At 47.8% G+C, this 8,734-nt stretch overlaps 1 protein-coding gene across 1 annotated transcript; it reads left to right on the forward strand.

The window, feature by feature from the left end:
* The first annotated feature begins 383 nt into the window (after positions 1-383).
* On the forward strand, positions 384-1,874 carry LOC142559516 (ubiquitin-conjugating enzyme E2 C-like). The gene is made up of 2 exons (XM_075671100.1): positions 384-751; positions 1,414-1,874. Exons 1-2 carry the CDS (start codon positions 425-427, stop codon positions 1,639-1,641), a joined length of 555 nt encoding a protein of 184 aa, XP_075527215.1. The 5' UTR covers positions 384-424; the 3' UTR covers positions 1,642-1,874.
* The last annotated feature ends 6,860 nt before the right edge of the window (positions 1,875-8,734 follow it).

Raw genomic sequence — 8,734 nt, forward strand, 5'->3', positions numbered from 1 at the left:
TCGGTCGTTGACGCACCGTGGCCACTTTTGCCCGATTGCAGGTTTTTCCAGAGCTGAGTGGAATCTGATACACCCACTCCGGTGTAAGAGTGCGTGACGCGATCCACGTGCTTGACCCCTCGCCCTTGCATATAGTGAATCGTGTAATATTGTAAAAAAAATGATGTCATACTGTAATCTGCCTGCACTCATAAATACGCACCATTGTCTGTTTTCAAGCACTCCATCTTTTTTTTTTCCCCCATCTTTTTATCCGATATCATCACCACGTCCTATTTCTTCGTCTTTTATTTTCCGCCACCCAATCGCGTGGCGATCTCCCGCAGTGGGTATGTGTCACTCACGGGGCGTGGCCTAACAAAGCCAACCGACGCCAACCGACCGCGGGCAGCAGATTTCGAGGATCGCCTCTCCTTTTCTCGAAATGGCTACCGAAAACCTCGACCCGGCTTTTGTTCGCGCGGACAGCGGCCGGCCGCCGACCAGCGACCAGGCCAGCGGACGTCGTTCGGCCGCCAAGAGGCTGCAGCAGGAGCTGATGACTCTGATGACGTCCGGCGACAAGGGCATCTCGGCCTTTCCCGAGAGCGACAACCTCTTCGACTGGATCGCCACCATCGAGGGTCCGCCGGGCACGGTGTTCGAGAACGCGGTCTACAAGCTGAGGCTGGCCTTCCCCAGCGACTATCCGTACAGCAGCCCCCGGGTGTTGTTCCAGACGCGATGCTTCCACCCGAACGTGGACTCCCAGGTATGGCGACCCGTCTTGCTCGTGCTGTTCGTATGGTGTTGTTGCGTATTCCATGTTGTCTCGTCTTTTGCTGCGAGCCCCGCACGTATACGCTACGTCTAAGCGACGGTGGTCGTGACGTTTTTTTCCGGCTACCGCCATTGCTTCCGGTGCATACTACCAGCAAATGCGTAGCCTCCGAGATTGCCTTCGGTTAATCGGAAGGAGCCGTCGCTGGGACTGGAACGATGGGATGACGAAAGTCCGAGTCTCGCGGCCTCGCCGTAAGGTGGCGGCACGATCGTAGTACGTCAGCGCTTCTACCCAGAGGCAAGCGTAAGCCGACTTACTGTGTTATTTTCGTGCAGCATACGGGGTGATAATTTTTAAGCTTTCTAGAATTTTTAAAATTCTACTGGGCCAGATAGCACAATTCTTGTCCTTGATCTGGATTATTCGGAGGCGGACATTGATGCCACCGATAAGTTTTTCTGGGGGGGGGGGGGAGGAAGCTACCGTATATACCGGAATATAGGTCGATATGTCCCCCCCCCTTCAAAAAAAAAAAACTGCTAACGTCGCCCTCTCGTTTTAGCCCATTCTGAGTCGCGGTAGTTTTGGGTTTACACAGTACTGTACTATCAATCTGAAATTTATCGGCAATATCGCACCACCCCACCCAGGGCAACATCTGCGTCGACATCCTGCAGCACCACTGGTCGGCGCTGCTGGACGTCCGGACGGTGCTACTCTCGATCCAGTCGCTGCTCGGCGAGCCCAACGTGGCCAGCCCGCTGAACTCCTACGCCGCGTCCATCTGGGACGACAAGGAAGAGTACCAGAGGGCGCGACAGGTGTTCGAGACGAAGCAGGACGGCGAAAACACGCCGCACAAGTCGACGGTCGAATAGCGCCTGTTCTGTCCTTGTATATTAGCGATGGAGTGAGCCACGAGGTAGCGCGAGTTCAGTTCATGTCCTTTTTTCCGTGACTTACCGTAAGTTTCGATCGCCGCAAAACCCGGTATCAACATTTCGGCTTTAGATCGCGTTATTAGTTTTACAAAGAATGGGTACCCAGAAAGAACGGGGCAGAGTGCTGACTCAACGCCTGGCACCAACCTCAGAGCGCCGTGGTATTAGAGAATTTTAGTGCGTTCGGTAGTTGCCGGTTTAGCGGGGGCGTAAACGCGAGCGGCCAGATTGGTGACGCCAGCTGGTGGCGCAAAGCTCAACCACAAAAACATAAAGCTAATTACTAGATTCTGCTTAGTTGCTGGTGTAAATTTTCGACAGCGGCGTAATCGTGTTCACAATTATGCCGCTGCCAAAGATTTGAACCAGCAGCGAAGCAGGATATAGTGAATTACTGCAGTTTTAGCTCTGTGTTTGTCTGGTTGGACTCTACGCCACCAGGCGGCTGCACCGCTCTGGCCGCTCACGTTTACGCCCCCGCAAATCAGCCCAAACCGCCCCCGTTTGCCTGAATAGCGGACAGGCTAAAAGTCTCTATTCTGCCCTGTACCTCCATGGCTCCTTTTCTCTTGAAAACTGGCGTGCTGAAAACCCAAAACCACACCGAAACACCATTCCCGTCAGTGTATTCCGGTTATGTAACAGGCTGTTTGCACTGCTTCGAGATTAGGCTTAAGGCTTCACGAGATGGCATCGTTAGGCGCTTTCATGCAGCGGCACATTTAAACGTGCTTGCTGTCCCCGTAGCATCACTTTGAACACCACGCGGAACTGTCTGTCTTCTGTCAACTCCCGGGGCTTACATATTGTCGTTGTTCTCAAATGATTATCATTGGCTCCGCGAAAATACACTGTGCGCATACGCAGACACGTAAGCTGAATTCCCGGTCTCGTGGCTCGCTCCATCCCATACAAGTGAACGCCGTGTCAAGTCCATGTGGCATCGTTTCATCTTCAGTGAATGTGTTTGTCATTGACTGAAGGGGAGTGACTTCGGAATGTTCAGCGCTGAAAAGTTAAAGGATCCTTCAGGCACAGAGATGTGGACAAACTTTGTGCTCTGCGCGGCTGCCTTGGACAGAAAAGAGTGCTTCAAAGGCGGTTTAGACTAGCGTCCGAGAACTGCCGTTATTTTGCCAGCGTCCTTCTCCGATCCACGTGCTTTGTTTACCGTCACTTTGCCACTTCGTCCCCTTAGGGCATCTCTGAGCAAATCGGCTGCGGAAGTTGGAGTGACCGCACCATCACGTGTACAAGCCGTCAACCCACACACTACTCAAGTCGGTGGGAAAGTTTTCAAACACAGTATATTGCTGATGACATATCACATGTGTTTCCTTCAAGGAACACTTGTTTGTGGTCACTAGTAATTGCAGAGCGTAAAGAAATGCAGAAGCAACATGCTTTGGATCTTGCCAACTGAACCGCAGTTCTACACACGGGTTGGAACAATTACTAAACGCTCACCAGTGCAAAGTGAAAGAGGCGACTGTGCTTAGGAACTTGACTCACTCGGAAGTGTTCCGCTCTTGCCGCTCAAGACCTGAGGACGCAGCCACGCAGCAAGTACAATGTGTTGGCGTGCCTGCTTCACAGCAATTAACATGTTCGTACACATCTAACAAGCATCTTCATGTCCGCGTCACTAAACACAACCTTCAGTAAACGCTCTCGACATTCCTCTGCCTTCTCATGTGTTCTCTTTCCACCCTGGACCGAAAGAAGATGGACCACTACGATCGGCAGCAGGGCTCACAAATTGAAGTCATCTAAAAGGAGTAACTATAAACTAGCTGTTCAGTAATAGACGGTATATATTCTTTGTGGCATTGAGGCGAGCGCTAAAGGTGCGGGTTTTCTGCAGATGTGTCACTGCGCGAAACAGCCGGTTTATTGGAGCAGATAGTAAATCAGCGTAGCTTCCAATTTCGATGGTTTCGCATTTGCGAGAACATAAGTGAAATTTAACAAAGTCGTGTATTTTGTTCTACATTAATACAGACGCCGACGTAAACGAGCTGTCTATGTTTGCCGCTCCCCAGCTTAAACTAACCCAAATGAGAATTTGAAACCATTTTTAGCAGCACTGTTACTCAGACGATCTTTGCCTCCGTTGCTTTCCTTTCATTGCACAGAAAATTTTCCGCGTGCTTAATGTTTACAAAATCACTGTTAATTGATCGTAGAGTCGAATTCAAGAGCTTAAATCTGCAGTATGTATCGCGGCAGACACAGCGATCCATTAAATTCGAAGCGCTTCGACTTAACAGAGCAGAACTTCACATTTCACATGGAAGCCATGAACCGCAAACTATCGTGGCGGACTGTACAAAATAGAAAGTTCTTGCCACTCCCTAAGCGTATTTACTCTTTGCAGAATAGCGGGTTGCAGTAGACGTTCATGGAAGTGTCAACATTGGTGGTGTCATCTTGTGACCCGAAGTTTAACTAGACAATGAACAGAAAACCTCTTCTCGCAGTGGAGCAACCCTATTTCACTTGGGCATGAAAAGTGTCGCAAACGGCATCATTGGTAACGCGCAGGCATTCCTTAAGTTTTATTTCTAAGGGAACACCTGCGTAACGCAAAAACATTCCTAACGCGTTACGGTTGTGGAAAGCGTCACGAGATGTCGATATACACCAGCGTTGCTACGGCCGTGCGCGTCTGTTTATCGAGGAGCCAATACCGTTTACGGACAATCTAAAGCTTTTTGATATGCGTTGCGCGACGTTCGGCCAGCTGGCGTTGAAAGGCCTCAGAAGGGCGAGACAGCGAGGGAAGACGCAGACCAGCAGCACTCGCGTCCAGGCATTTCATACGCTGCCCCTGCACCAATCTGCCGAACTTGACGACCGTGCACCATTGTAACTCAATGCCCAGCAATAATAATAGAGAAAATGATATTCCAGAGAAACCACCCGAACGTCAACAACTTTCGATAAGCAAGGTCGGAGTTGTACGTTCTACTAACATGCCATTTATTAACATGCGTATTTACGGCGCTTAGTCGTAACGTCTCATGGCAGTGCTTCCGTCCGGAAATAAAAGAACTGCAATAACGCAGCGGGAAACTTGCGAATGAGTGCCGTAAATACGTTTGCTTTAAGAACGGCGTACCCATTAGACATTTCCAACTGACAGTTGTTGAAATCCGGACGTCCTCTTGAAATCTCGTTTTTTTTTAAATGTTGCCCATTGAGTTACGCTGGCGACCGGAAGTGACGATCGACAGACAGCCGCAGTGGTAATGTCCAAAATTCCTGGGTATAAGTGACGCCCATCTCACGCCTGTACTCGTCTAGCCGCGCCCTCTCACACTTTTTAAACCGTAAACGTGGGGAAACATTTAGTTTTCTTTTTACAATATGTTCTTTTAGAGGCAAGATCATGCGTATTTCTTGGCAAAGTCATTCCGGACCTCTTTTTGAATACGTTGCGGTAATCCCTTGGGACTTCGTGCACACAATCTGCTGTAAGAGCCTGTAACTGTTCCAGCGGCCGTAAGCTCTCCCAAAGCCGTAAGCTTTCTTTAATCCTTGACCTGGCTTTCACGCGGGGCCTAATTTTCTCGGCGGTATGAAGCCAGTGCTTAGACCGGATTGAAGTTAAGCTGCAATTACATCCGCGTTCTGCCTAAAATGTGCGATTGATTCCCAACTCGGAGGGGCGGAAGCCCTCCGATTTTGCCGCCTCGAGCAGCAGATCGGAAAAGGTGCAGATTAAAGGGACCGACAACTGTGGAGATTGTGTTGCGAGACTTTGATTGAAATGAACTCACCGTGATTTACAGTGACAGAATCCAGCACGCTGTTCGCGACCTAAGTACGGATTATAATTTAGTTGGCAGAGAAAATTTAAAGAAAAATAAAGACAGCAAGTGGCGCGGACTCGTGATGAAGCCTTCGTACCCAGGTGCAGCGTATGGGATCGCTGCAATGTACGTCGGATGTTATTAAGACCCGAATACTTATTAACTTACAATTGCAGTTCGTATATTTTTAGGCCTCTGAGCTTTACTGTGCGCGCATATTACATATTATATTATAAAAAATGATTATGATATTATGAAAAGAAATCCACGTCAACGTGCGGCGCCGGCGCCCTTCAACGCATGGCGGCGTGCATGATTGCTGTTGTACGCGCGCGAAATTCTGAGCATGCGCGCGAGCTAAATAAAATCATTCGTTCCAGCTCGCTCACATCTTGCGAGAGACAACTAACTTCGGAAATCGAAAGAGCGCGCGTGGCTACGGCAACGCGCCGAACTGCGCATCACGTGTAAAAGCGTCGTTTCACTTTAGAGAACTTGGCTTGGCTCGGCTAAAAAAAAAGTACCTTGACACGTTAATGACAATAGATGTGGGACAGGAAACCGCGAAGCTATTATTGAAGGAATAATTTAACTCTTCGGAAAACATCAATGGTAGAAAAATCGGCTTCATAAACACAATACTTTCTCACAGCTACGATAGCGCTTGTCGTCAGCCTTTCACCGATGCCGGCGCATGATCGCTATCGCGTTGAACTATCACTGTTTCCAGCATGCTTCCAGTGAATGACTACATCCTCACTGCAGATCGAAAAATTCAGATAAAAAAACTTTCCACGGCGTTTAATTGGTTGGCGGTCAGATTCTTTGGGGACATTCTTTGGGGGTGCGAGGGCTTACCCCCTCCCAGCTCCCTCACAACAGACGTGGGAGGGGCTGCTCAGAACGCCGGATGAAAAACTACAAAAAGCCCTCGTTGCTGGGCTGAAAGGGTCGCTCCTCGTGAGGGGCCATTCTAGGACTCGGGCCTGCCAGGTCATAACTGAGCAGAGTCTCAATAAAGTTGTTACCACCACCACCTTCCACGGCGTTGTCCGCGTTACCACTTAATGATTCGTCGCTCTGACCGGTAAGCTTTTTATCATAGTAAAGAAATGAGTACCATAAAAATTGGTTGTGAGTGCCTTTACACAAGCAGTTGTGAAAATAATGCGAAAGACCTTGCGGCTTCGACGCGAAAGGGAATTTAAAGGGCAAGATCTAAAAAAAAATACTTATGAATCAAATAAGATAACTTCGTTGTGAGCTGTGATCTCGTGATATTTGCTTTGCGCTATATTCTCACTATTCTAATCCTAGTTATTCTGTGTCAGGACTTTTGTTTCCAGCTAGACCGCATAAAAGGTCAGGCAATGAAAATAATTCTATTATGGATTGCAGGGTATTCTATTGGAACTTTCCATATTCATAGGTCCATTTGATGCACACAAAGCGAAAGCCAAGCTTTTTTTTTTCTTTTTTTTAGAGCGATCTACTAACAAGATTCCTTTTTTTTTTTAATGCGATCGCCGCGCATACGTCGATGCGAACGACGTCTGTGTGACGGCATAGACTTGGACACATTTGCGCATACATGAGTCGCTTTCTGAAGGAAAAAAGTTGCGAGGATTTGCGACTCTGTGCATTCATTTGTTTACTTTAGGATTAAGTGCGGCTTTCGCTATTCCACATTCATTACACGTGCCATTGGTTAATGTTTCAATTTATTTACGCCCATCACAGCCTTCCGCAAGTGTATTGCATGAGGGCGGGACAAAAAGATTATTCAGGAAGAGGAAAAAGAAATTATACATTTAAGCAGGTAAAGAGGAGAGAAAAGAAAGACAAGAAACCAACGTAATAAGAAATACCGCAACGCAGGAAGCAAAGCGTGTACAACTTCGGCGGGGATAACTTACACGTGCAGTAATTCAATCAACGAAAGGTTCGTAAGAGAATTTCAGTAAATGAAGCACCACTTAATTACTGATTTTCGCGCGTTTTCTGGCGTCACGCGGCTAGAAATTATATATTTACGTCGCTGAGAAAAATAACTTTGTTATCCGCACGCTATCATTAAAGGGAGGCCGTAGCTGAACATCGAATTAAGCAGTGTAGGAAAGTTACGCTTGCGCAGTAGCAAAACAGCCGCTCTTACCTTGAGAGGAGGCTTGGCAAGCCGGAAGTGACGCAATAGGTGCAGTCCAATTCCAAGCCTCAGCGACGGTTGCCTTCGAGTGACGGATCTCGAAGGCCACATTTTCGAGGGCTGCTTGCAACGGGAACAATCGCGGAGCAGGAAACACGTCATGGTTGCCATGTACTGGACGGCACCTATAAGAAAAGGCGAGGGGCGATGCCAGCCTCAAATTACCGCTTGAGCTATATGTGACGTCACTGATTTTCACAGCGTGTGCGGGAATAGTATAGTTGGTCGATTGTCGGTAACCAAGTGCTACACGCATACTATGAATTCCAAATAAACCCGAATTGTTTAACGCCCTCTCCAGTGCTAAAGCGACACAACTATAGGAGAAAATACTTCGAAATCCGCAGTCACAAAGACCCGCGGGTGCTGATGTTAGGGCGCGAACATAATGAAAAGTTAAAGATTGGTTTTGATATCCGCGAGTAATAAACAACACTATTTTTTTATTTACTGGGGTACTCAGAGCGCCCGTGTGGCCTTACAATGTGTTAATTTAATAGACAAATGCCAAGGAAACAAAAAAAAAGAAAGAAAAAAAGACGCGAGCGCAATGACCAGGTGGTTCGGGAGATTATTGAGTCAGCCGAGATTTCCAGACTTCGTGAACAATGTGTTAGCACGCCGTCCTTGTTGCTAACAAAAAAGAAAAAATTGAGCTTTTGCACGTGCAATCATTTTCTTGAGAGCGCAGAAGTGCCTGTGTCACATGATGTGCAATGACGTATCTGTGATACGTGCGATTCCTGTGGGCAAATGCACAAGAAGCCGCGTTTGTTTCAAATAAACGTTGTAGAAAGTAAGCGCTCGTCGTGTCGTCTTCTCGTCACGCGTCTGCGTCTTGCGCTGTTAACACCAGGATGCAAAAACCAACAAGCCAAAGCTGCTGTTCTTTTATACGTACACATGCACATATACACCAAACTGTGAACCAAAACTGGCGTAGATAAAACGCTGCGCTTGGAAAATATTGTACGACTATTAAACAAAGAACGAAATACGTCAACTAGCT

This window comes from Dermacentor variabilis, chromosome 10 (assembly GCF_050947875.1).
Source record: "Dermacentor variabilis isolate Ectoservices chromosome 10, ASM5094787v1, whole genome shotgun sequence".
In the NCBI taxonomy this organism is placed as follows: domain Eukaryota; kingdom Metazoa; phylum Arthropoda; class Arachnida; order Ixodida; family Ixodidae; genus Dermacentor; species Dermacentor variabilis.

Bases quoted from the DNA above. Each gene is read 5' to 3' on its own strand.
- LOC142559516 (XM_075671100.1), top strand. From the start codon at position 425: ATGGCTACCGAAAACCTCGACCCGGCTTTTGTTCGCGCGGACAGCGGC. The intron at 752-1,413 runs GTATGGCGACCC...CACCCCACCCAG, and splicing joins ACCCGAACGTGGACTCCCAG to GGCAACATCTGCGTCGACAT.